The following is a 27,993-nucleotide window of genomic DNA, read 5'->3' on the forward strand; positions in this document are numbered from 1 at the left end:
GTCATTTCTGCATGGAAAACCAACACCTCTGGAGAAAAGAAAACAGTCAAACATTCTCCTCCACAAAACATGTTTTATACAGAGAGGCTTCAAAAAGTTTGTGGAAAACAGGATTAAAAGATAATCTGGTACAAAAAAGTCTGAAATCCATACATAGTTTTTTCATAATACACATTCTGCACAAACTGTTTGAAGAGCCCTCATACATTCCGAGATTTCTATTTTCTGATAACAGGGGCAGACTGCTTCTTCTGGTGTTAGATATAATTATCTATTTCCATTTTAGGAAATATTTTCCCATATTGTTAGAAATTCAAACTTATCTAGGTTGGTAGGCCTTTCCAGAGGACTTCTCCAAGGCAGAGTTGGGGGATGGGAGGAAAGGTACTGGACTGGAAAATCCATTCATTGGAGAAAAAAGTACTGAATTAGGAAAATACATTCAATTGGAAAAAGGTACATTCACTTGGAAAAACACTGGGAAAATTTCATAGTCTCCTCAAAATATAGGCTAAAAATCTATAATTTCATGTTTTCTAAATTCTAAATCTCTCTAAACATAACTATGAGGCAAAAATCTGTCAGAGAAAAAAATTGATATAAAATATCTGAAGCAATTTATAGTGGCTTACAACCTTTAATTATATATATAATAGAAATTATTCTAGCAAGTATACAAAACAGTTCCTTCTTTCATTGCTATATGAATGACTTCTTAAAATACAGTATTTTACTATAATCACAGAGTACACATTTATGGAAAGTGCATGTGATGTTCAGGCTACACATCTGAGGCAGGTATTATTTCTATCAGGAAATAATCTCAAACCATTACACAACTCAGAAAAATCTGATTAATATTAAACTTGAAAAGCAAGCAAAAAATGTCCAACTTTGGCATAAAATTGTCCTTTTATATACTAGTGGTTTTTAAAACTGAGGATGTCGGACATTTAGATGTGATGTCTGTGAAGGCCAACTCTCCCAGTCACTGCCTCTTACCCCTTGTTGCACATTTGGGAAATTAATAAAATTCCATGTCTAGGCCTTAACCCTAGAGATTGTGGCCTACTTGGCCTGGTACTGCGAGATGCACAGTCAAGTTTGAGAAGCACAGTTGTAAACTAATCTCTTATTCCTAAAATCATCTAACATAGGCTAGGATCTTCTGAGCAACACTAAGATCTCCAACAATATTAAGAAAGCTGAGCTGAGGCACCCGCGTGGTGGCCTGGTGGGTAAAGCTGCCACCTGGAGTGCTGGCATCCCATACAGGGATTGGTTCATGTCCGGGCTGTTCTACTTCCAAACCAGCTCCCTGCTAATGGCCTGGGGAAAGTAGCGGAGGATGGCCCAAGTGTTGCGGCCTCTGTCACTCACGTCGGAGACCCTGATGAAGCTCCTGGCTTGGGCCTGGCCCAGACTTGGCAGCCATCTGGGGAGCAAACAGCAGACCAAAGATTTCTCTTTCTGTAACTCTTCGAAAGTAAGTAAATAAATAAATCTTAAAAAAAAAAGATTAATTGAATTTTACAATAACTCCCATTGGACATTAACACTTTACAAATAAAAGCATTTTAAAGTAGTATGGTATGCAAAATTGCTTATACCAACTATCAAGAATACATTTCAGAAATTCTCAGTAATTACTGAGTTACATAGGAAACGCAAGCTTTCGGTTTGGCTTTGCCTTCAGGCTGAGGGAAAACAACACGTTAAAAGCTGATTTTGTTGATATTAAAGTTTCCTGCCCATTTTGGTAACTGTTACTCAGGACACTGTTCACTGTAAACCGCTCAACAGTCTTCCTCCTATGGAGTCCACGTTGAGAACTGATCTTTCTAATGTGTGGGTTTGGATTCAATTGTCCACAAAGGGACTCAGAGTGGTAGGTTTGCCTCTCCAACTTCCCATGATAGTCACATTCAGCTCCTCCTAGAACTGTGCTTTCCCCAAGTGAAGCATTCAGAAGGTGAACAATCCTCTTTACCTTCAGCGACAGGGCAGTATCGGCGTCAATGTCATGGTACAGGATCACGTTATTGGCCATGTCAAAGCTTTCGCGGACTCCAAGGTGGTAGAAGAGGGAAGGCTGTCTGGTGACATCACTCATGTCCACGAAGGCTACATCTGCAATGAACAAGGAGAGGAGTGGGTGCTGGAGATCATCTGTCTACTTAATCGACTTCCTCACAAATCAGCGGGGAGCCACAGCAATTTCTATCTCTACCACAAGCCTTTTACGTTGAGTAGGAAAGAGAAATGATTTGATTAAAATTAGCCCATGAACGGTAGAAGAAAAGCAGTTAGAATTTAAAAAACAATTTTAAAAAATCCCTATTTTTTTAAAGTACTAGGAATATAACCTCACTTAGAACTTGCTGATGGGATGGGGCCAGCCTGAAGCACCGGCATCCCATATGGGCACCAGTCTGAGACCCAGCTGCTCCACTTCTGATCCAGCTCTCTGCTATGGCCTGGGAAAGCAGTAGAAGATGGCTCAAGTCCTTGGGCCCCTGCACCTACGTGGGAGACCCGGAGGAAGTTCCTGGCTCCTGGCTTTGGATCAGCGCAACTCCAGCTGCCAAAGCAGCCCCAAGTCCCGCTGGCTCTGTGAGACCTGAGGCCAAGCGTTACCAAACCCTGGGGTGGGCCTTTTACCCTCCTATGCATGGATTGCCTGTTATATGCTAGGCATCTTTCTGGGTACCAGGAAATAAGTATCAGTGGTTTAAACATCGCTTACCTCAAAAAAAAAAAAAAAAACACACACACACACACAACATGTTGCAGATAACTGGAAATTTTTTTTTTTCTGGACAGGCAGAGTGGATAGTGAGAGAGAGAGACAGAGAGAAAGGTCTTCCTTTGCCGTTGGTTCACCCTCCAATGGCCGCTGCGGCCGGCGCACCGCGCTGATCCGATGGCAGGAGTCAGGTACTTATCCTGGTCTCCCATGGGGTACAGGGCCCAAGTACCTGGGCCATCCTCCACTGCACTCCCTGGCCACAGCAGAGAGCTGGCCTGGAAGAGGGGCAACCGGGACAGAATCCGGTGCCCCGACCGGGACTAGAACCCGGTGTGCCAGCGCCGCAAGGTGGAGGATTAGCCTAGTGAGCCACGGCGCCGGCAGATAACTGGAAATTTTAAAGTGTTAGAATTACTGTGAGGAGGGCTCAGGTGAAGGAAACACAGCAGCTGGGGCATGCTTCTAGAGAGGACCTAACCACACTCAGGCAGAGGCCTGGGGGAATCAATGTTTGCTGTGACCAGAGCATCTTTAAGAATTAGGCAGGCACATCAAGGGCAAAGCAGTGAGCCAGGAGGAGAGGAAAGAGTGCCCTAAGCAAGGGATGTTAGGCCACTGTAAACAATTTCAGAAGGGCCAGAAAGTTCCAGGAGATGAATCTAGAGGGTTAGTAGGTGTAGATGGTAAAGGTGTTTCAAGGCCAATGAGAAATCTATGGTAGATTCTTAAACTTTTTATTATAGAAACCTATAAATGTACATAAAAGCAGACAGAATAGTCTAACAAAACCTTCCTCCTCCCTCAACTCAATCATCAACTCATGGCTTGCCTTGTCTCATCTTTACTGCCACCTATGCTACCTGTTTCAGATTACTTTGAAGTAAATCCCAGATACCATATCATTTTATCCCCAAATAATTCAGGATGTATCTCTCAAAAGTAAAAACTCCAAGGGAAAAATAACCACATTATCAAGGTCTTATCTAAAAGTCTTCTTAAAGAATCAGGAGAGGTTTAAACGGAAGACTATCGTATTCACATTCACCCTAGAGAACTGCTGCTAATGAGAGGACAAATACATATGCCCAAGACACCCTTCACAGCACAGCCTGGTCACCTGATCTCGAAGGGACAAGTACTGCTGAGGAGATTTGGCACTGCCTACATGGTTGCTCTCTGGACTCTGACTTACTCAAAGATTATGATCTCAAAAAATAATATTGTTGGAAAAAAAACCAGGCCGGCGCCACGGCTCACTAGGCTAATCCTCCGCCTAGCGGCGCCGGCACACCGGGTTCTAGTCCCGGTCAGGGCGCCGGATTCTGTCCCGGTTGCCCCTCTTCCAGGCCAGCCCTCTGCTGTGGTCAGGGAGTGCAGTGGAGGATGGCCCAGGTGCTTGGGCCCTGCACCCCATGGGAGACCAGGAAAAGCACCTGGCTCCTGGCTCCTGCCATTGGATCAGCGTGGTGCGCCGGCCGCGGCGGCCATTGGAGGGTGAACCAACGGCAAAGGAAGACCTTTCTCTCTGTCTCTCTCTCTCACTGTCCACTCTGCCTGTCAAAAAAAAAAAAAAAAAAAAAAAGAAAAGGAAAAGGAAAAAAAACCACTTTCAAAAATTAAATGCTTTGGGAGCAGCACTGTGGCATAGCAGGTAAAGCCACAGCCTGCAGTGCTGGCATCTCATATGGGTGCCAGTTTGAGGCTTAGGTACTCCACTTCCAATCCAGTTCTCTGCTAATGCACCTGGGCAAGCAGAGGATGACCCAAGTACTTGGGCCCCTGCACCCACAAAGGATACCCAGAAAAACTCCTAGCTTCAGCCTGACCCAGCTCTAGCCATTACAGACACCGATGGAAGTTCTCTCTCATTCTACAACTCTGCCTTTCAAACAAATAAATCTTTTTTTTTTAAAGTAAATGCTTCATAAGGACACTACTGGAAAGTGACAACAGAAATACTAACTCCAAGGCAATGACAGACAACAGCCCCCAATCAGTCAGACCCCTTTTTTAAGGATTTATTTATCTGAAAGTCAGCAACACAGAGGGGGGGGGAAGAGAAGAGACAGAGCGAGCGAGTGAGCTATCTTCCATCTGCTGGTTCACTCTAGATGACTACAACAGCCAGGTTATGCCAGGCCAAAGCCAAGGAGCCAGGAGCTTCTTCCACGTCCCCCACATGGGTGCAGGGACTCAAGCACTTGGGCCACTTTCATTGTTTTCCCAGGTGCATTGGCAGGGAGGGAACTGGATTGGAAGTGGAGCAGCCAGGACAGGAAGCAGTGCCTGTATGGGATGTCAGCATTGCAGGGAGCAGCTTTACGTGCAATGGCAAAGCTGAAAATGGTCAGACCATTTTCATCAGCAGCCTGGGATCTGGTCAAGTAGCTTGTTACCAAATAGATTAACTTTCAACCTGGAGACACGAGTGCCTTCCTTCCTAGGCCTCCTCTACATTGTGTGCTGGGTTCTGCACAGCGGCCTCACACCTCTGCAACAAGCCTTGCTGTGGCACCACTGAGGACTGGAATAGAGACACTTCCATGTCAATTACAACAGGACAGATTAAAACTGCTACTCAAAAAAAAAAAAATTATTCTGGGGGCCAGCGCTACGGTGCAGCGGGTTAACGCCCTGGCCTGAAGTGCCGGCATCCCATATGGGCACCGGTTCTAGTCCCGGCTGCTCCTCTTCCGATCCAGCTCTCTGCTATGGCCTGGGAAAGCAGTAGAAGATGGCCCAAGTCCTTGGGCCCCTGTGCCCATGTGGGGGACCCGGGAGAAGCTCCTGGCTCCTGGCTTTGGATCGGTACAACTCCGGCCATTGCGGCCATCTGGGGAGTGAACCAGCGGATGGAAGATCTCTTTCTGTCTCTACCTCTCTCTGTAACTCTTTCAAATAAATAAAAAAATAAATCTTAAAAAAATTTGAGTAAGCCATGTTCAATAGTTGAAATTTTTGCCTAACATTCATCGCTCAGGCCAGTGGATTAGGTTCACCTTGTGAATTTATACCAAAACAATATTCAACTGGTTCACTTTTTTAGAACCTCTGAGACACTTAGTATCAGATTTATAGATAAATATTGTGATATAACCTCAGACTAGAATTTTTATTATATATGAAGATCAAGTCTTTTTCTCTCCTGAAGAGACCACCAAGTCCCTAAAGGCTTTGATCATCACATGCTCTGCCATGTACACAATACCTCCCCAGACCTCTCAGTTGAATTTCAGATCCATCCAGGGAGGCAGGCAGGGCAACTACTGGCTTCCCCTGGCAGGTGAGGAAATGAAGCCCCAAGATGGTAACAGAGTCATCCAAGGTCACGGTTTGAACTCAGCTTTGGTGACCCCCAAGTCCTGCATTCTCCAGTGCCCAGATGAGGATTACTGCATTCATAACTCACTTTCTGAAACTCAGCCCTTTGGGAGCAAAACAATTTATGTATCAGCCTGCATCTCAGATAACAAGAGATAAAATTCAGATTTTCACTCCCAGTTGCACCCTGTGCTCCTAACAACCATGACCTTCTCGTTCCTTCTGATGCAAAGCAGCCTCAGGGGAAAAGCCTCTGTACAGTGTCAATCGTCTTGCCTGATCACGAGGCAAGCACACCTCCGCGCCACCCATCTCATTTTAACAAGCCACTGCTCCAGTTAAAATCGACACTTGGCAACAAAATGTCCCAACACCCCTCAAACAAAAATCAACCACAGGGACCTCAAACCATGCTAAGTTGAAATAAAGCAGATGAATAATATACAGGAGTTCAAAACATTAAAAACTTTTGAGGGGCAGGCACTTGGCCTAGTGGTCAACAGGCTACTTGGGATACCTGCATCCCATATCAGAGTGCCTGGGGTCAAGTCCCAGCTCTGAGAAAAGAATCAAAAATAAACAAAAGAGCACACACACAAAATAAAATAAATAAGATCCGGCTCCACTCCCGATTCGAGCTTCCTGCTAATGCAGACCCCAGGAGGCAGCAGGTACTGGCTCAAGTACTTGGGTCCCTGCTACCCACGTGGAAAACCCCAATTAACTTGAATCTAGCCCAGCCTGGGATGTTGCAGGCATTTAAGGAGTGAACTAGCAGATGAGAGATATCTGTTTCTCCTTTGCTGTCTCTGAATTTCCACCTTCCAAATAAATAAAATAAATGAAAATTAAATCTTTTGAACAATATCTTAAACATTATTTTTGTTAAATACTTTATAGGTAATAAGTAAAACTGTGGTTTAAAATAAGCATCTGATTTTTTAAGCAAAGCATTAGTCAATCAAATTATTTGATGGTGAATGATTTATCATACAGTAATTCTGTGATCATAGCAGCTCATGCCAGTCTTTCAATATATTAAAGGTTATTTGTAAGCCCACCTTCTTTGCAGCATGAAAAATAAGGTTGTTTTTGGATTAGGAGTTTGGCACAGAAGAACTGTCATTGCTTGGGATGTCCACAGCCCATATCACTGTGCTTGGTTCAAGTCCCAGTTCCTCCACTTCCAATCCAGCTTCCTGCTAATGGGCATCCTGAGAGGCAGTAAATGACAGCTCCACTACCTGGGCTCCTGCCACCATGAGGGACTTGGATGGGCGTGCCCAATCCTGGCTGTGGCTGGAGAATGAACCAGTAGATGGAACATCTCTTTGTCTCTCTGACTTTCAAATAAAAAGTAAAATTTTTAAAGTTTTAAAAAGGAATGAACAAGGCTGGTTTTGTCTAAATGAAGAATTGGATTTTAGAACACATTTCCTGCCAATGACAGTTCTTAAAAATTCAGTTGGATTTACAACACTGGCCATCTGAAAGCTACCAGGAAAAAGCCAACAACCCAGATTTACTGCAGAGAAAGCACATCTATTAACTCCTACCATAACTTAGATCTTGCTTCTTCCATTGCTGCTCATTCCCAACCCAACTCAGCTCAGGTCAGTGGGAACAACATAGTGAAGCATCATTTAAATCCTATTTTCCTATCTAGTCAAACAAGGAGCCAACCTCCCAATTCAGTGCCACCAACTAGCAAGCTGGATGGCAGCAAGTTACTTGGGTATCAAGTTTTAACTAGGAGGAAGGAAAAGAAAGGGTAGAGACACTGGGAAAGTATCTGCTCTCCTATCCTTTGCTAACCAGTACCTTTTTAAAGGATGATCAAAATTAAATTGTTTTTATAACTATAGAAGAATGATTGCGATGTGTCTACCTCCAGTTTTTTCTAAAACAAACATGCATATAAAAAATATAAAAGCAAATGGTATTTACCCACTGAGGCGAATGGATTCACTTGGCTTAATTTTAGGCTACCCACAGTGAAATGTTTATAATACCCAGTATAGCATGACTGCAGCCACTTTATCTTCTGTAAACACACGTTGCTCTTCCTGCTAACAACGCAGAAAAAGATGTGCAGAGCTACACTGAAAGCCAGGCTGCAGGCATCAGTATCGGTGTCATCACCCATGCTGCTCCAAGGCACAGGTCCCACCTGGGCTCCTTGGCAGCCTCTGAACATACCACTCCCATCTTTTCACTCCCATCACCTGAAGATTCCTCTTCAGTGTCCTCTGACTGTCTTACAAGAACCACTATAACGTGATTCTCTCCAGGAAGGTTTTTCGAGACATGTCTTCGAAGCCTTTTCTGATCAAAACATTTAGTAGGATACGTTGGAGGCTAGTGAAGCACCTTTACATTATCAATGATATCTATTTCCTTTCGTTCCATTTATGCCACCTCTGTCTTCCACCTCGACAGTCACATAGGGCATCTTTATTGCTAGAACTGTCTGGTACAATATGGCTCACATTCAAGATATTCTGGTCACTACTGCTACATGACAGACACCTCACAACTTCATGGCATAAGTTTGGGCTTTGGTTCCAAGTAAAACGGAGCACTTTACCTTGTCTCTCCCTCAATGCAGCCACACAACCCAGACAGAATGGAAGGCACAGCTATTGCAGGGATGTAAGAAGTAGGAATGATAGCAAACAGATGGGGAAAGAAGATCGGATTTCAAAATACAGGTTGAGGAGCCCTTTTAGAAAATGCTTGGGACTAGAATGGTCTCAGACTTCAAATTATTTTGGATTCTGGAATATTTGCATATGCATAATGAGGCATCTTAGGGCTGAGACCCAAGTCTAAACATGCAAATTACTCATGTTTCATATATACCTTATATACATAGTCAGAAGTACTGTTATATAATGATTTTAATAATTTTGTGCACGAAACACAGCTTTATAGCATGAAATTTTCCATCTGTTGTATCATGTTGGTGCTCAAAAAGTTTCGGATTTGGGAGAATTTCAGATTTTGAATTTTCAGATTAGGGATGGTGAGCCTGAGCCACTAAGCCAGCACTGAGTCTCCCATTTTTTCTCCAGTGTCTCCCAGCCTGAACTAAAAGCAGCGTAAGCGCTGGGTATGGATACAGAGCACAGGAGAAGCCCTCTACTTTAAGTAGAGTGGGGGCAAGTCTCCTGATGGCTTTTCTGTTCTTATTCCCCAGGGCCTCTGCAATCCCACAGTGATGACCACAGATACAGTCAGTGACAGCACAGACCACAGGTGTCCAGAGGACTCAGAGAAGGGAACCCCCTTCTCCAACTGGAGGAGCCGGGAGGATGGCGCAACCCTCCATTGCTTTCCTTTCTCTTAACTCTTGGCTTCGGCCATGGGCACAGTTGTTTTATTTCACTTTGCTTCACGTGTCCCACAAGTCCCAGACCAAATATGAGCACCCCAGGGAACCAGAAAAGTACAAAGGAGATTGTAGAGGGAAGAACTTGTGAAATCCATGCCCCCAAATTGTTTATGAACTCCTGAGCTCCCCTAGCCCTACCTGAAGCTGTGAAACCATGGATCTGATACAATACAGCAGACCAGAGACTTTGAGGACAGAAACTGCAGCCCAGGGCCCACACTGGCCACTGGTAAGACATTCACAGGACTGTTCTCAATACCACCAAAAGGCTTTGAAAGAACCACCACTAACACAACTGCAAGAGAACTCAGCAGTAGCAAAGCAAAAACAGACAGCCGGTATCCACACAACGAAGCACCAACCAACCAGGAAAAAAAAAAAATGTCGAAGAGTCTCATATACTGAGTAGGAAAGACATCAAGGCCAAACTGTAAATGGGAAAGGCCAGGTACAGAACAGTGTATCTGATCTGGAATCTTTTAAGATAGAGAGACTAAAAATGTATATTCATACATGCCCATATTTAAATAAAGCAAGAACAGGTACACTTTTCTGTAAAAGGCCAGATAATAAATATCTCCACCTTTGCAGGCCACACAATTTCTGGCAATGTAGCCTGAAAGTAGCCATATATTAACAAGTATGGGTGGGTTCTCTTAATTTTTATTAGTAGAAAAAGAATAGATTTCGAATGTTTCATAAGGTACAATTCTTTTTTAAATTTTTACTAATTTAAAGAGAACAGATTTCAGGTATTTCATAGCCAAAAGATAACCATACTTCCCTCCTTCCATCTCCCTTTCTTTCTTTTTCACTTTTTACATTTTTGCAAAACCAATTTCAATCCACTTTATATCACAGGCTTAATGCAACACTAACCATAATATTCAACAAGTAAAAAGTAGAAAGACAACAGTTCCACAGGACAATTGACAAGAGCTAAAAACAATAATCAAATCACAAGATGTCCATTTCAATCCTATACTTCTTTTGGTAGTCTATATTAATTACCACATATCACAGAAAACATTCATCTTTTGGGGACTGGCTTATTTCACTAAGAATAATGATTTCTAATTGCATTCATTTTGTTGCAAAAGATAGGATTTCATTCTTTTTTATGGCTGAGTACTCTTCCATAGTATATATACACCATGTTGTCTTTATTCAGTCATCAACTGATGGACATCTGGATTGATTCCACATCTTAGCTACTGTGAATTGGATTTGTTCTAATAGAACTTCATTTATAAAACTTTATTTATAAAATACAGGCAGCTGGGCTACAGACTGTAGCTTGCTGGCCCCCGGCATAAAGAAACGTCATAAGGATAAGAAATTAAGAAGGCACAGGCATTTGGCTCAGTAGCCAAGACACTGCTTGGGACACCCATATCCCAAATCAGAGTGCCTGGGGTTCAAGTACTGGCTTTGCTCCCAGTTCAGCTTCTTGCCAACACACACCCTGTGAGGCAGCAAGTGACGGCTCAAGTGGTTCAGGCCTGCCACCCACGTGGCAGACCTGGATTGTATTCTAGGCTCCTGGCTTTGCCCTGCTCATCTCAGGCAGCTGAGGAGTGATTCCTTAAAATCTGTCATTCAAAATAAGAAAATTTTAGGAGCCAGCACCATGACATAGTGGTAAAGCTGCTGCCTGCAACCCGTACAGGTGCAGGTTCAAGTTCCAGATGCTCCATTTTTGATCCACTGATATGGTAAAGCCTAGACAGATAATTTTCAGTTGATGAGCTGGAAGCCGCACCTCCTTCACTGCTTTGTCCTGTTCATCTACCTGTCAATCAGGGGACCCCTCCCCAGGAAGGACTTCCCCTTACCTGGGACATGGGGACGGTACCATGTAAACACTTCCATTTTTTCCAAGCGCATAAAAAGGTAGGAACAACGGAAGCATGTTCTTCCCTCCACGTGGACTCAGGACAAGCAGAGCACGGTATGATAATTCCCTTTCTTTGGCCCCATTCTCCTTAAATAAAGCCCAATGGGCTTGTGTATTTTTCTCACTTTGCAAATAAAGTTTAGCATGCTATTTGGGTCTGTATTTAGAATTCTTCTCTACGTAAAAGGCAAGAACCTGGAAAATGAATTGAGGTCCTAAACCTAGCCCGTAACATAGCTCGCTGCTGATGCGTCTCAGAAAGCAGCAGTAGATGGCCAAGTCCTTGGGCCCCTGCAACCACGTGGAAGACCTGCAAGAAGCTCCTGGCTTTGGATCGGTGCAGCCCTGGTCATTGCGACCATTTGGGGAGTAAACCAGCGGATAGAAGACCTCTCTCTCTCTCTCTCTGTGTGTGTCTCCCTCTTTCAAATAAAATAAACAAATCTTAAAAATTTAAAAAGATTTTTTAAAAGAAACTAAGAAAAACGTAAAGAAAACAGTATGGATGGAATAAAAGAAAAATATAAACTGAACTTTGTCAAAATTAAACTTTTGTGCTGGGGTCAGCACTGTGGCGTAGTAGGTTGAGCCTTTGCCTGCAACACAGGCATCCCACATGGACACCAGTTAACTTGCTGGCTGCTCCACTTCTGATCCAGCTCTCTGCTGTGGCCTGGCAAAGCAGTGCAAGATGGCCCAAGTCCTTGGGCCCCTGCACCTGTGTGGGAGACCAGAAAAAGCTCCTGACTTTAGACTGACCCAGCTCCGTGGGCCACTGCAGCCAACTGGGGAGTGAACCAGCAGATGGAAGACCTCTCTCTTTCTGACTCTGCCTCTCAAATAAATAAAATCTTTTTAAAAATTTCAGAAAGTCTTTTGTGTTTTGAAGGACAGCATCAACAAAGTGAAAAGATAACCCACACACTGCAAATATCTGCAAACCACAGTCTGACAAGTTCTAATAAGACAATAACCCAGTGTACAAAACTGTCCAGGGATATTAAGTGTTTCTCCAAAGATGTACAAATGTCCAATAATCACATGACAAGATCAACACCCTTAGTCACCAGGGAAACGGAAATGAAAGCCACTATGGATGGCTATAATAAAACAAAGATGAACAAGCGCAACTATTGACAAGGATATGGAGAGATTTGAATTTTCACACACTCCTGGGTAGGCACATAAAATGGGGCAGCTGCTTTCAAAGACAGTTTGGAAAACCTCAAGAAGGTTAACAGAAGATGGAAACAACCCAAGTGCCTGTCCAGAGCTGAATGGCTAGTCCAGATGGAGCACATACACACAGTGGAGTGTCACTCAGCCTTAAAAGGGAAATTCTGACACATGCTAGAACATGGATGAACCTTAAAGACATGCCAGATGAAAAACCAAGTCACAGAAGGCAAATAGTGTATGATTGCACTTGTACCTAGCATGGTCCAATCCGTAGAGACAGAAAGTGGCAATGGTGGTTGCCATGGATCTGGAAGAGGAGGAAATGGCAAGTTTTTGTTTAATGGTCACAGAGATTTGGTATTGAAAGGTTCGAAGACTTCTGGAGGGGCTGGCGCTGGGGTGCAGCGGGTTAAAGCCCTGGCATGAGGCGCCAGCATCCCATATGGGCACCGGTTCTAGTCCCGGTTGCTCCTCTTCCAATCCAGCTCTCTGCTATGGCCTGGGAAGGCAGTGGAGGATGGCCCAAGTGCTTGGGCCCTGCACCCACATGGGAGACCATGAGAAGCACCTGGCTCCTGGCTTCGGGTTGGTGCAGCTACAGCCATCACGGTCATTGGGGAAATGGGCCAGTGGATGGAAGACCTCTCTGTCTACCTCTCTTCTATAACTGTCTTTCAAATAAATAAAATAAATCTTAAAAAATTAAAAAAAGATTTCTGGAGAACAGAATTAAGTGTATTCACATTCACAACAATGTCAATATACTTAAGACTGCTGAACTATACACTTAGAAATGGTTAAGATGGTAAATTTAATGTTGCACTATTTTTTTAAAAGATTGATTTTATTTATTTGAAAGACAGAGTTACAGAGAGGTAGAGACAGAGAAGTCTTCCATCTGCTGGTTTACTCCCCAGATGGCCACAACATCCGGAGCTATGTTGATCCAAAGCCAGGATCCGGGAGCCTCCTCCTGGCCTCCCACATGGGTACAGGGGCCCAAGGACTTGGGCCATGTTCTACTGCTTTCCCAGGTCACAGCAGAGAGCTGGATCAGAAGAGGAGCAGCCGGGACTAGAACCAGAGCCCATATGGGATGCCGGCGCTTCAGGCCAGGGCCTTAACCCACTGTGCCACAGCACCAGCCCCTGTTGCACTATTTTTTAAAAGATTGATTTATTTGAAAGTCAGAGTTAGAAAGAGGCAGACGGAGGTGGAGGAGAGAGAAAGTCTTTCAGCCGCTAGTTCACTCCCCAGATGGCCTCAACAGCCAGAGCTAGGCCAGGCCGAAGCCAAGAGCTTCCTCCAGGTCTGCCACACAAGTCAGGGGCCTGACCCCTTGAGCCATCTTCCACTGCTTTCCCAGGTCCATTAGCGGGGAGCCAGATTGGAAATGGAACGAATGGGACCCAAACCAGCACCCCTATCAGATGCCAGCATTGCAGGTGGTGGCTTTTTTACCTCCTATGCCACGATGTTGTACTGTTTTTACAATAAAAAATATTTTAATAAGGGTTAAACATAGGGTTGCCACATGACCCAGAAATTCCACTTCAAGGTACATACTCAGGAGAAACACATTCACACAGAAACCTGAAGCATTATTCACCATAGTCTAAAAATGAAGACAACCCAAGAGGTGAATGGTTAAGTAAAACTGTGGTCTGTCCACACAGTGGAATATTATCTAGTAATAAACAAGGAATGAAGTACAGATTCACGCTATAATATGGATAAACCTTAAGATAGAGTAAGTGAAAGAAGCCAGACCCCAAAGGCCACCACCCACACGAAAAAGTCAATCTAGGTTGCCTGGGCAGGTGGCTGGAGTGCGGAATGAATGCTAATAGGTACAAGGGTCTTTTAGGGGTCTAATAAAAAGGACCTGAAATTAGCTAATGGTGACAGCTACACAACTCTGTATATACTGGAAACCATGAACTGTACATTTTAAATGAGCGAACTATCTCAATATAGCTGTTAAAGAAGAAAAACAAGTATTACAATATTCACAGCAGAAGCAGTATTCATGATGGTCTCAGACTAGAAGTGGCTCAAATGTTCATTAATAGAACACAAACTGTGGTATATTCTTACAGTGAAATACCATATAGAAATGACCACGTATTATAGTCACATCATAGAGGAATCTCAAACACAATGGTGAGAAGGAGCCAGACACAAGGTGCAGACCGTATTATTGCACTTATAAAAGTACACAAATAGGCAAAACGAGCCCATGAGAAACGCGCAGTTCTTACTCTAAGCCATGGGTGGAATTAGAAAATGTGGGTGATCACGCACTGGGAGGCTGAGGTTATCCGTGGGGGCAAAAGGGAAAGGTACAGGGAAACTGACATTTCTTGAGCACCTATTAAGTTCAAGGCTCCAAGTCCTAATCTCTACGAGTTTAATTTTAATTTTTAATTAGTTTTTAATAGATCCAATGTGCTTTGTAGATACAATTCTTTTTTTTTTTTTTTTGACAGGCAGAGTGGACAGTGAGAGAGAGAGACAGAGAGAGAAAGGTCTTCCTTTGCCGTTGGATCACCCTCCAATGGCCGCCGCTGCAGCCGGCGCACCGCGCTGATCCGATGGCAGGAGCCAGGATCCAGGTGCTTTTCCTAGTCTCCCACGGGGTGCAGGGCCCAAGCACCTGGGCCATCCTCCACTGCACTCCCTGGCCATAGCAGAGAGCTGGCCTGGAAGAGGGCCAACCGGGACAGAATCCGGCGCCCCAACCGGGACTAGAACCCGGTGTGCCGGCGCTGCAAGGTGGAGGATTAGCCTGTTGAGCCACGGCGCCGGCTTGTAGATACAATTCTAAGAACATAATGATACCCCTTCCTTTCTCCCTTCATCCCTCCCCCTCAAATTTTTCTTAATGAGGCGCAAAGATATTAAGTTATCCAGGGTCACAGAACCAGTAAATACAGTGGTATCAATTCAAATTCGGATCCTGAAAGCCGGGTCCCTTTCTCCTGTACCACTTGTAGGAGTATTGCCAGGGCCGGGACACAGTGAGAGGACGCCTGTCGGGAGGGCTGCGTCACAGGTTTGTGTCGGAAGTTTCTGCTCTTCACCTCAAGGGCAACCATGCTTCCTGCACTTTGCTGGTCGAGGAGGTGCGAAGGAGGCAGCTGTGGTCCTGCCGTCCAGACTCCACGGCTGGAATGTTCAACCTTGGCGGGGACTGTCAGCCTATACGTTCGCCGCAAACAATTTCTGTTTACCAAGAGCCACCTCTGTCAAACTCAATTTGCCATGCATCACACATATAAACATAAAGTTAAAATCATAAAGCTTTTAGAATGGGGTAGGGAACCTTTCCTCTGCCAAGGGTCATTCTGGGTATTTACAGCATCATTTGTAGCCCATACACAATTAGCAACTCAACAATTAGCCTGCTGTACATTTATCCAATTTTGAGTCCCACCTACAGTTGCTTTGGCAGGGCCAGACCAAATGATTCTGTGGGCCTTATTTAGCCCAGGGCCAGGTGTTGCCCAGCCCTGTTTTAGAAGAACACATAGGTAAGTACCTGCACGGTTGCAACCTAGGTTCCTTAAGGAAGATACAACAGGCAACCAAGGAAGAGTAATATGCTAAATGAGACTTCAACAAAATCAAATAAAACAAAGTTGTGCTCATCAAAAGGCACCACTAAGTAGATCACCAGGAAAGGCACAGTCTGGGAGCAAATGTTCACAAAAAATACTTCTGACAAAGCACTTAAATCCAGAAGATGTAAAGAACCCTCAAAATTCAATAACCAGATGGCAAACAACACAATTAGATGGGTAAACAGCTTGAACACCTCACAAAGGAAGATACACGCATGTCTAAAATTACATGGAAAGGTGCTCAGCATCATTAACACGTACAAGAGGCCAGAATTGAAAAGACAGATAATGTAAAGTGTTGGAGAGGATGTGACGCCACTAAAACTTCCACGTACTGGTGTTGTGGATATAAAATGGTACAACCACTTTTAGAAAAAGGGTTCAAAGTTTCTTACATAAACGATATCCATGTGTGTGTGTATACATACATACACACACACACACACACACACACACACACAGCTCCTTGATCGAGCCATTCCACTCCTAGCTATTTATCCAAGAGAAATAAAGACACTGGGCTACAAAGACTTAGAAGCAAATGTTCATAGAAGTCTAATCTGTCATAGCCACAAACTGGAAACAACCCAAATATCCATCAACAGGAGAGTGGCTAATCCAACTGTGGTATAGTCTTCCACTGCAATAGTAGTGGGCATTAAAAAATGCACTACTGAGGCATGCAACAGTATGGACGAATCTCAAACCTTCATGCTGAGCAAATGAAGCCAGACATTAAACAGTACACACTACATGAGTTCATATATACAAAACACTAGAAAAGGCAGATCAATCTACAGCATGGTGACAGCCTACCAGCCACTGCGCACGATCAAGAATCGGGGTGAAGGGTAGAATGAATAGGAGGGGGCATACGGCGCCGCGGCTCACTAGGCTAATCCTCCGCCTAGCGGCGCTGGCACACCGGGTTCTAGTCCCGGTCGGGGCGCCGGATTCTGTCCCGGTTGCCCCTCTTCCAGGCCAGCCCTCTGCTGTGGCCAGGGAGTGCAGTGGAGGATGGCCCAGGTGCTTGGGCCCTGCACCCCATGGGAGACCAGGAAAAGCACCTGGCTCCTGGCTCCTGCCATCGGATCAGCGCGGTGCGCCGGCCGCAGCGCGCCGGCCGCGGCGGCCATTGGAGGGTGAACCAACGGCAAAGGAAGACCTTTCTCTCTGTCTCTCTCTCTCACTGTCCACTCTGCCTGTCAAAAAAAAAAAAAAAAAAAAAAAAAAGAGGGGGCATAAAGCAATTTTCCGGGAAGAGGGCAACTTTCTACACTGAAGCAGTCCTTCCGGTTGCACACATGTAGGCATTTTTCAAAGCAGTACAGCTGAGATCTGTGCACTTCAATGCATACCCATTTTACACAAAAACATTTCAAAAGCCTAACAACACTAATAGTAAAGTACGGGGTAGGGAATCCGTAATGGTAAAGAGGAGATAAGAATGGTAGAATGTTAATAATTGCTGGAGCTGGGTAACATACATGCTTGAAATTTTCCATAATAAAAAAACTTAAGAGGCAAAAAAAGTCATCTACTTGGAATGCTCCTCCTCCTTTCTACCTGTTCTTTCCCTCCCTTCCCACTCTGTGTGCAGTTCTGCAGACCCTAACTCCTGAATGTGTTCTACCTCTGGCCAAGGCCCACCACTCACCCTCACTCTGTTCTGCAAGCACCACCGCCCCCAAGCCCCAATAACCAATAGGCTTTTCTGTCCAAGCCCTAGCCCACCCAATAGCTCAAAACCTACGCAAGGCATTGGGAAACATGGATTTCCCAGTTAAGTGTGAAGTCAGAAGACAAGCTTATTTTAATGCCAAAAATTTTTAAATCCATGCATATAAGAGGTCTTCAAGAAGTTCATGAGAAATGCACATTATGAAAAAACTACGCATGTATTTCAAAATTTTTTGCACCAAAATAGACTTACCTTTAAATTTTACTTGCACAACTTTTACGTTCCTTCATGGAAGATTTTTTCTTTAAAGTTTATTGCTCATGTTTCAAAATTATGTTTTTAAGTTGATGTCTGGAAAACGAACATTTTGCCTTACAGACAAGAAATACACAGCCAGGAAGGTAGAACAGCCCATAATATCTACCTTATCTAAAACTCACTCAAGGCAAACAGCAACACCTCAGTTGAATGCTACAGGTGCAATGCTCCTTTTTATCAAAGCTAAACCACATGACTAAGAATTGAGGAAAGTTTCAGGCTCACTGCTGAGCGAGTGGCAGTAGCAGCAGCATCGAAAGTAGTAGGCACAAGAAAGGGCACCCCCACAGGCAAACCAGCAGCCAGGTGCAGGTCCAGCTGAAGTCTGGCCAGGGGCTCACATGGTCCGGTTCCTGGGAATGAGCTCATTGAAGCCTGGGCTTGGACACTAGGCCATGCTTCCTGGCAGGCAGGGAGATAAGGAGATGGCTTCTGAGTTATGACCCCATTTTGTTTACAATAAAATCATATAGTAGTCCCCACTTGTCCAAGTTCAGTTACCTGCAGCCAACCAGCGCCTGAAAATCTGACATAGAAAATTCTAGAAATAAGCAATTCATATGTTTTAAATCACTTTCATTACTGTACAATGTTCTAATTGTGCTGTTTTACTATTGCTGTTAATATCTCACTGTACCTAATTTATAAATTAAAGGGCCAGTGCTGTAGCGCAGGTTAATCCTCCACCTGCGGCACCAGCATCCCATATGTGTGCCAGTTCTAGTCCTGGCTTCTGTACTTCTGATCCAGCTCTCTGCTATGGCCTGGGAAAGCAGTAGATTATGGCCCAAGTCCTTGGGCCTCTGCATGCACGTGGGAGACCCGGAAGAAGATCCTGGCTCCTGGCTTCAGATCAGCTCAGCTCCAGCAGTTGCAGCCATTTGGGGAGTGAACCAGGGGATGGAAGACCCCCCCTCCTGCAAACTCTACCTCTCAAAAAAATAAAATCTTAAAAAGAAAATTAAAAAATAAATTAAGCTTTATAATAAATATGTAGGTACAGTACAGGGAAAGACGGTGTATATATAGGGCTTGGCATTACCTGCGGTTTCAGGTATCCCAGAACATCCTGGAACGTATTTCTGCAGAAAAGGGAGACTACTCTATTAATATTACAGAAAATGTGCATTACAGAAAACTTGGACAAAAACAACATTCCTAGTGCACAACTGAAATCACTGTTTCCATTCCAGCATGTCCAGCACGAGTACTTCTAGTTTCTTCCATCAGATACGCACCACAGAGGAGAGAGGGTCACACCCACAAATATGTCATGAAGTACCTGGCTTGTGTCTTTTTTTGAAGATTGATTTATTATTTGAAAGGCAGAGTCACAGAGAGGCAGAGGCAGAGAGAGAGAGAGAGAGAGAGAGAGAGAGAGAGAGGTCTTCTACCCACTGTTTTACTCCCCAGATGGCTGCAGCTGGGCCAATCTGAAGCGAGGAGCTTCTTCCGGGTCTCCCACATGGATACAGGGGCCCAAGGACTTGGGCCTTCTTCTACTGCTTTCCCAGGCCATAGCAGAGAACCGGATTGGAAGTGGAGCATCTGGGACTCAAACTAGAACCCATATGGGATGCCGGCACTGCAGGCAGTGGCTTTACCCGCTACGCCACAGCGCCGGCCCCCTGGCTTGTGCCTTAAGAAGCGTCTTCGGCCTGGCCACCATTTCTAATATGGCGACCTCAGGAAATGACATCCTGGATTTCTCTCAAAGGCACAACAGGGCAAGCCAGGTGTCATGTGTGCCCAGTGACAGTTTTGAAGAGGCGCTGCGTAGACAGTCTTTGCAATGACACGGCAGCATAGAAAACAGTCTCTGGCTCCCTGCTATTGAAGAGCTTGCTGTTTGGCAGAGAATCAATTGTCACATCAATAATTACTTAATTGCCATGGTGCTACCTGCTAGAAAGAAAACCTCAGCATGCAAAAGCCAGCAGGGAAGAGGACAAGAACATGGGAAGGCTCCTTGAAGAACTCAGATGTGAAGGCTGAATAGGTTGAATCTTAACTACTATGGCACACACCGGTGACCCCACATATCCTAGTTTTGCAATAAGCCCAATATTACTGTTGGATGAAAACTAACAGAATCAACAGAGTATCACTCAATACAAAATGAAAATGCTGGGGGTGGCACTATGGCACAGCATCCCATATGGGTGCCAGTTCAAGTCCTGACCACTCCTCTTCCCATCCAGCTCTCTGCTGTAGCCTGGGAAAGCAGTGGAAGATGGCCCAAGTGCTTGGGCCCCTGCACCCATGTGGGAGACCCGGGAGAAGATCCTGGCTCCGCATTGGCCCAGCTCTGGCCACTGTGGCCATTTGGAGAGTAAAGCAGCTGATGGAAGATCTCTCTCTCTAACTATGCCTCTCAAGTAAATAAATAAATCTTTAAAAAAAATGAAAACATTGGGGCTGGCATTGTGGTACAGCAGGTTAAGCCATCACCTGCAATGCCAGCACCCTATATGGGCCCCAGTTTGAGTCCCAGCTGCTCCACTTCTGATCCAGCTCCCTGCTAATGCACCTGGGAAAATAGCAGAGGATGGCCCAAAGACTTGGGCACATGCCATCCATGTGGGAGACCCAGAGAAAGCTCCCGACTCCTAGCTTTGGCCTGGCCTTTGTGGCCATTTGGGAAATAAACCAGCAGATGGAAGATCTCTTTCTAATTCTTTCAAATAAATAAATAAATCTTAAGAAAAAAAGAAAATATTACCCAGCCTCCAAAACCAGTCAATCATGAAAGAAGAGAAAATGTCCCCTTGTTCCATTGCTGGTATTAGCCCAAAGGCCCACGTATCTCCTTTCTATCTTCTTAGCCAACAGCAGCACAGTGTGGGGCATGTGACGAACAATGATGACCCACATGAACCATGCATGCCCTCTCCCTTGGTTTGGCATGCCTTAGCAAATATTCTAGAAGTCAGAATAAATTTTCATAAAATAAGTTATAATTTCTTCTCAACGTAACAAGCAACCCCCAAATCTCAGTAATACAATATAAGCTTCTTCCTTCCTCAGGCAACATTCAAACTGATGTTCCTGCTCCAAGAGCTATCCTCCAAGGACGACCTGAGCATTCAGACACCTTCCATCTTGTGCCCCCACCGCTGTCTACACGGAACCCTCACGGTCATCCTGGAGGCCATCGAAAGAGATGAGAGAATACGAGGAAGCCTATCAGACATGCCAACACCTGGGCCCAGAAAGTGACAGACACCACTTCTACTCACATCACGTTGGCCAGTAGTTGTCCATGTCACCTCGGCGCAAAGGGTGCTGGAAAATGTAGTCCCTGCTTCCCAGCAACAAGAGCAGAAGTCTTGGCTCATCGCTCAGCTAACTCTGCCCCATTTTGTTTAATTTGTTTTTAGTTTTACTAAATGAATTTATTAATACATTGGATTCTCAGAGTCGCAGCAAATGCATTATAATCACTACCACACAATCTTTTCTCCTGCACTTGGGGGATATGCGAGCCAACCGGAGAAGAGCTGTCCATCAGGCTAGAGCAAAGCCAAATGAGCACTATGGGCACAGAAGTTCTATTCTCAGTCTTTGCGTCAGTGTTCAGGAAATGACAGGATTTTCTGGGGTAAGAGGCACTGGAAATATAACTGAAGAAAAAGATTAAATGCAGGGCTCCTGGGCCCAGAAAAGTAACATATAAAGTGAAGCTCAGAGGAGAGCGGTCAGACAAAGCCAGACCTAACAGGTACGGGAAGATCACTTGGGCCTCCGGCATTTATGGACAGGGCTTGATCAAAAGGGCTGTTCTTGACATTAGAGCAGTTAATAGCTAACTAAAGAAGGCTGCAATTTAGCATCGAGGTGGAGGCACTCGCTCAGATTGGTGATTAACTAACCACCAAACTAACTGGCGAGTAAACCTGCATCCATAATGCAGTATACTTCCAGGAGATAAATGCACTGTATTCTACCAGTCCAGAGCTCCCCGGGAAGTTTGCTGCTATAGTAAGTGTATTCAGTTATAACATCCTGGGAAAATCAAGCTCAAGTTGAAAGGTTTTTTGAAAGCACGAGATGAAGTCACACAGGTCTCCTTGCTGCAGGATGTCTCATTTTGAATGTGTTTTCAGAACCAGAACCTGAGGACCTCCGGGAGAGAGACACAGCACCCAGCTGAGAAGAGCAGAGAAGGCTGCTCAGGTAAATGCAGCGCGCACACACAGCCCACCAGCTGAAGTCCGGAGTGGGAATTCTGTGGACAGAGACAGGCAAGGAACCAAAGGAGCAGAGGCTCATCCACCCGGCAGATTTTCTGGTACGTTTCTGCTCTCCAACGACAAGGGTACTTCAAGAAGCCCACAGCAGACACAATTAAAAGTTTATTTGGGTGCAAACTTCTTTGAAATTCACGCATTCTAATTTCCTAGTACACACCTGTCAAGCACGCTGAGGATGCCTCATAGTGGAAGGTAACTGGGTGACTGAGCCGTACTTGCTGAGCTGCTAACCCTGGGGACTTCTTGCCTCCAGGTTTTGCAGACAGGTGACAGATGCTTAAAACCAAAAACCCAATCTGGTCTTGCTATGGATTAAGGGCACACAAACGCAGCCACTGGCCCCTGCCAGAAACAACTGCGATCCTTCTCCGAAAATTCAACACAATAATCAATGACCCAGCAATTCTACCTTTAGGCACACACCCAAAACAAGCGCTCATACACACATGAATGGACAAACAAAATGTGCTATATACACGTGCGGTAGAATAGTACTTAGCCCTAAAAAGTGGCTAAGTTTGACACAGGCTACAACACAGCAGAAACACGAAGCTAAGTGAAGTAAGCTAGACACAAAACGACAAACGCTGGGGGCCAGCACTGTAGCATAGTGGGTAAAGCCACCACCTGCAGTGCTGGCATCTCAAATGGCTACTGGTTTGAGACCTGGCTGTGCCACTTCTGATCCAGCTCTCTTCTATGGCCTGGGAAAGCAGTCCAAGATGGCCCAAGTGCTTGGGCCCCTGCACCCACGTGGGGACCCAGAAGAAGCTCCTGGCTTTGGATCAGCATAGCTCTGGCCATTGCGGCCATCTGAGGACTGAATCAGCTTCTGCCTCTCTGTAACTTTCAAATTAATAAAAATAAATCTTTCAAAAAATTAACATTAAAATCAAAATAAGACAAACACCACATGATTCCACTTAAATAAAATATCTATAATAGGGGCTGGTGTCGTGGCATAGTAGGCTAAGCCGCTGCCTACGATACCGGCATCCCATATGGGCACTGGTTGGTGTCCTGGCTGCTCCACTTCTGTTCCAGCTCCCCGCTAATGGCCTGAGAAAGCAGAGAGTGCTTGGGCCCCTGCAACCCACTTGGTAGACCTAAAAGAAGCTGCTGGCTTCAGTCTGGCCCAGCCCTGGCCGTTGTGGCCAGCTGGGGAGTGAACCAGCAGATGCAAGACCTAACTCTGACTTTCATATAAATAAATAAATCGTAGGTGTGTTTGTGTGTCCACACACACACACACACATGAATGACAAGCACATTCATATATAAGGTGGAATGGTAGTAATGACCTAAGGCTGCATTAAAAAGAAAATGAGGTTATCGATTAATGGGTACAGAGTTTGAGATGACAAAACCCAAATGCATGAAGAGGTCAGGCCCAGAGAATTGTTAAGTCCGTGGAAACACTGTGCATAATACCACAGTGGTGGGTACCAGTCACTACGCATTTGTCCGAATACCAACATACAACAGCAAGGGTGAACCCTACTGTGAACTCAGAGCTTCAGGCAAGTGTGACACGTCGGTGTGTGCAAGGCCATCAAGTGTAAGAACCTGCCACTCCCGTGGGGAATGTGGGTAGCACCAGAGGATGCAGGTGGAGGCAGGGAGCCTGTGCAAAATCTCTACTTTCCTGCAAAGCTAAAACTGCTCTAAATTTTTTTAAAAGATTTTTTTATTAGGCAGAATTAGAGGGAGGCGGAGGCGGAGGCAGAGACGTCCACTCCCCAGATGGCTGTAACAGCCAGAGCTGCGCTGATACGAAGCCAGGAGCTTCGTCCGGGTCTCCCACACAGGTGCAAGTTCTACCTTCTGCCACTTTCCCAGGCCACGGCAGAGCGCTGGATCAGAAGTGGAGCAGCCAGGACAGGAACTAGCATCCATAAGGGATGCCGGCACTGCAGGCGGCGGCTCTACCCGCTATGCCACAGCACTGGCCCCTAAAATATTTTTTAAGTTCTAGAAATAGATAAGGGTGATGGCTGCCTAACAGTGTGAATGTATTTAACATCATGAAATGCACACTTTAGAATGGTCAAAATGGTATAATTTGTTTTGTATATTACAATTTTTTTAAAATCAATAGTATGTGTCATACTCGCATGACCTACTGGTGACACAGACTCTCAGATTCAGGGCAAAGATACGGAGCTTTTTCCTTGCTGGAGGAGCTCCGTATCTTTGCTGTCTCAGACAGGAGTCACTGTGCCTACTGAGCACTGCAACTGTGGCTAGCACAGCTAAGAACTGTTGTATTTTATTGCATTTAAACTAATTTAAATGTCAACAGCCCCATGTGCCTAGTGGCTCCCAAACTGGACGCCATGGCTTCCGAACGTAGACAAACAAGTTCAACAGACAGATTTGGATCTTTTCGGGGGAGACGCCATAAGCTGTGAGTCGCAGAGACCAGGAACGGGAGTGCACAGCTGTGTACCCATAGACCCAGTTACTGGAGGTACAGGTATTCTTTTCAAACCTAGCAGAAACATGTAATTTTTAAAGAATTATTTGAAAGGCAGAGTTAGAGAGAGGCAGAAACAGACAAAGAGAGGTCTTCCATCCACTGGTTCACTCCCTAGTTGGCCTCAACAGTTGGAGCTGCACTGATCTGAAGCCAGGAGCCAGGAGCTTCTTCCAGGTCTCCCATGTGGGTGCAGGGGCCCAAGGACTTGGGCCATCTCGGACTGCTTTCCCAGGCCATAGCAGGGAGCTGGATTGGAAGTAGAACAGCTGAGACTCGAACCGGCACCCATATTGGACATCAGCACTGCAGGCAGCAGATTTACCCATGATGCCACAGTGGCAGCTCCAGAAACGTAATTATAATGATGTATGAAGAAATGACTTATTGGGGCCGGCGCTGTGGCACAGCAGGTTAAAGTCTGTCCTGCAGTGCCAGCATCCTATATGAGCACTGGTTCTAGTCCCGGCTGCTCCTCTCCTGATCCAGCTCTCTGCTATGACCTGGGAAGGCAGTGGAGGATGGCCCAAGACCTTGGGCCCCTGCATGCATGGGAGACCCGGAAGAAGCTCCTGGCTTTGGATTGGCACAGCCCTGGTCGTTGCGGCCATTTGGGGAGTGAACCAGCGGCTCAAAGACCTTTCTAACTCTGCCTTTCAAATAAATAAAAAAATCTTAGAAAAGAAAGAAATGACTTATTCAAAACCAGGCCAAGGTTAACCAGAGAGGTGCACAATGCAGCTGACCTTTCAAGGCAGTCAGAACCCAGAGCAAGCAAAGGCGACGGGCAGTTTGTGTAGCTCTGGAAGCGAGAGCCCGAGATTTGACAACTGAGGCAGACTCACTCCACCCATGTGCAGCCGCACACACACCTGGAAAAGCAAAGCCGCTTTTTCCAGAGTTGGCACTGGCTGGCAGGAGGACCAAGCTGTGCCTAACAGCAAAAGGGACACTTCACTGCTCAGGGAAGAGTGTGTTCCGAGCCCAGCGCAGGCGCAAAATGAATGCAAGCCGAGAAAGCAGAGTGGTTCTAGCAACTTCTCTAGCGGGGTGTAGTGCCCAGGAGTATATTCAGCATGGTGAGAAATGTCCAGTGTTCGCAGCGGGTCCAGCTGCCAGTTGTTTAAACAAGCCTGTTAACCCCTCCTCCTCCAGCTGGGGAGGACTGGCTTTGGGGAAAAAAAATCCCGACCCACGCTGCCCAGGGAACAAACCTCATGGGCTGACTTTGAAATTAACTTCCCGCTTCCCTTCCCACGTGCTGTTAGGGTGCAGGTAGGCACTGCTGCTTCCCCAAGGACCCCCCAGGCTAACATTTAGCGCTTATAAATGTCACCCTAGCACCAAACTCTCGTCGTCAGCAGCGGCACGGCCATGCAAACAGTCAAGCACCCATGAATCCCACACCTAGAGAAAACGTGGCAAGCCCGAGCAGCGGTGGGAACGCCGGGCTCTGCAGGTACCCTTGCTATGGGGAGCTGGGAGAGCCAGGCCCCCCGCAGCAAGGCAGCCATTAGCCCTGAGCGCGTGGGAAGGGGGGCTCACGTGCATCTGCCAGGTGGCGGGAGGCCACCCTACCCGCAGTGTGTGCGGGGGGTAGGAATTCTAGTATGCACAAAAGAACGCCAGGGCTTTCCTAAGCGCCAACAAGTCCGCCCACTCCTAAGATGGGCCCTCCCACCTCGTGCTGTCGAGGAGTCACCCGCGAAGCAGCCACCCCGCAGCCTCGGATGCTGGGGGTCCTGGGGCTGGAGGCCGCCGGGCTGCGCTCAGTTGTTCGCCGCCTGTTTATTTCCATAGGTTTCAGAGGCAAAGAATCCCGCTCATTCGCTCCGTGCGCACCCCCCCCCCCCCCGCTCCGCGACCGCTAACAGGGCTGGGGGCCAGTCTGCGCGCTCAGTTTTAAAAGCTGCCGCAGCCTGCCTTGGGACCCAGGAGACAGAAAGTTGGAGAACTTGGGGGTTGGGGGGGAGAGCGGGGCTAGGTGGCGTCTAGGCTAGCGGATATTTCTTGGATTCCCCGAAAACCTCTAGGAGAAAAACAAACGGGGTCTAAAAGCCAGCGACCTCTATTATCTGTAAAAGGTTACAATGCTCTACCTGCCCCCAAATGCAGGGGGTATGAGGGTGGGGAGGGGGCTACAGGAGAGACGCGGGAAGAGACGAGGGGGAGGTGCTGGTGGCACGCGCGCGAAGCGGGGGCGGGAGTGGAGGGGCAAGGGAACGCTTGCTCTTACCTGCGTCGTAGAAGGCGTCCAGCAAGGCGGTCTCCCCAAAGTCCAGTCCTCCGAAGGGCACGAAGGTGAGGCGCGCGCCCTCAGCCTCGCAGGCTCGCAGCAGGCACTGGTACGCCCCAACTTCGGGGCTGGCGGCCGCGCCGCCCTGGGCGCCCTCACTGCGCACGTATACTGCCCGCAGAGCCCGCCGCAGCCCGCCCTCGCCGCCGCTACCCGCCGCAGCACCGTCCACCGCCCCGTCGGGCGCCGCCAGCCCCACAGCACCCTCGCCCCAAGCCGCCGGCACGCACTGTAGGGTCTCACCCGCCGCACCGACGGGGGCAACGCCGCCGCCGCCGATCTCCATGTTACCGCCCGGCGTACCCTGCCTTAGGCGCACCTGGGCGCCAGCGGCTGGCAGCTGCAAAGCTGGGGCGCCGCGCAACCCCGACGCCTGTTTTCAGGACGCGGGAACGGAGTTTGGTGGCCCCGAAGCGTGCAGGGAACGAGCCGAACCCCTCGGCTGCCGACGGAAGCTCAGCCGCCGCTCCCTCGAGCGCCCTTTCAAGGCCCACGAGAAGGAGGCGGGGACGTCAGGGCGGGGACGGAGAGCGCCGCGGGGGCGGGCGGCGGGGCAGGAGCGCGGACGGCGCCCCCTGCCGCCTCCCCGGGCAGCTCCCACACCTCCGGGGCCGCCGCTTCGAATTTCGGGTAGTTGTTTTTCACTGGTTTGTTTCTTTGTCGCCTCTGCAGCCTAACCGTCATTACGCGCCCCCCACCTTTTTTTTTTTCCTTAAAAATATTTGAAGCTTTCCAGCAGGATAAAAACCGTTTCAAAGCCCGGATTGAATGTAAATATGCAATTCCAAGCTAAATGCATAACTTGA

The 27,993-nt window shown here is 46.6% G+C and overlaps 1 protein-coding gene across 2 annotated transcripts in view; it reads right to left on the reverse strand.

Moving 5' to 3' along the window:
- MAP3K15 (mitogen-activated protein kinase kinase kinase 15) overlaps nucleotides 1-27,692 on the reverse strand; it is a 119,333-nt gene extending 91,641 nt beyond the window's left edge. The window contains exons 1-2 of one of the 2 annotated variants that reach the window (XM_051826988.2): nucleotides 27,128-27,691; nucleotides 1,991-2,130 (exon numbers count right to left, since the gene is read on the reverse strand). In XM_051826988.2, the coding sequence (XP_051682948.1) occupies nucleotides 1,991-2,130; nucleotides 27,128-27,473 (486 nt within the window). In that variant the 5' untranslated portion in view covers nucleotides 27,474-27,691. Of the gene's footprint in view, nucleotides 1-1,990; nucleotides 2,131-27,127 lie in introns of both variants that reach the window. The other variant, XM_070066401.1, reaches the window with a different exon arrangement.
- Nucleotides 27,693-27,993: the final 301 nt, after the last annotated feature.

The sequence above is a fragment of the Oryctolagus cuniculus genome, chromosome X, assembly GCF_964237555.1.
Source record: "Oryctolagus cuniculus chromosome X, mOryCun1.1, whole genome shotgun sequence".
Lineage (NCBI taxonomy): Eukaryota > Metazoa > Chordata > Mammalia > Lagomorpha > Leporidae > Oryctolagus > Oryctolagus cuniculus.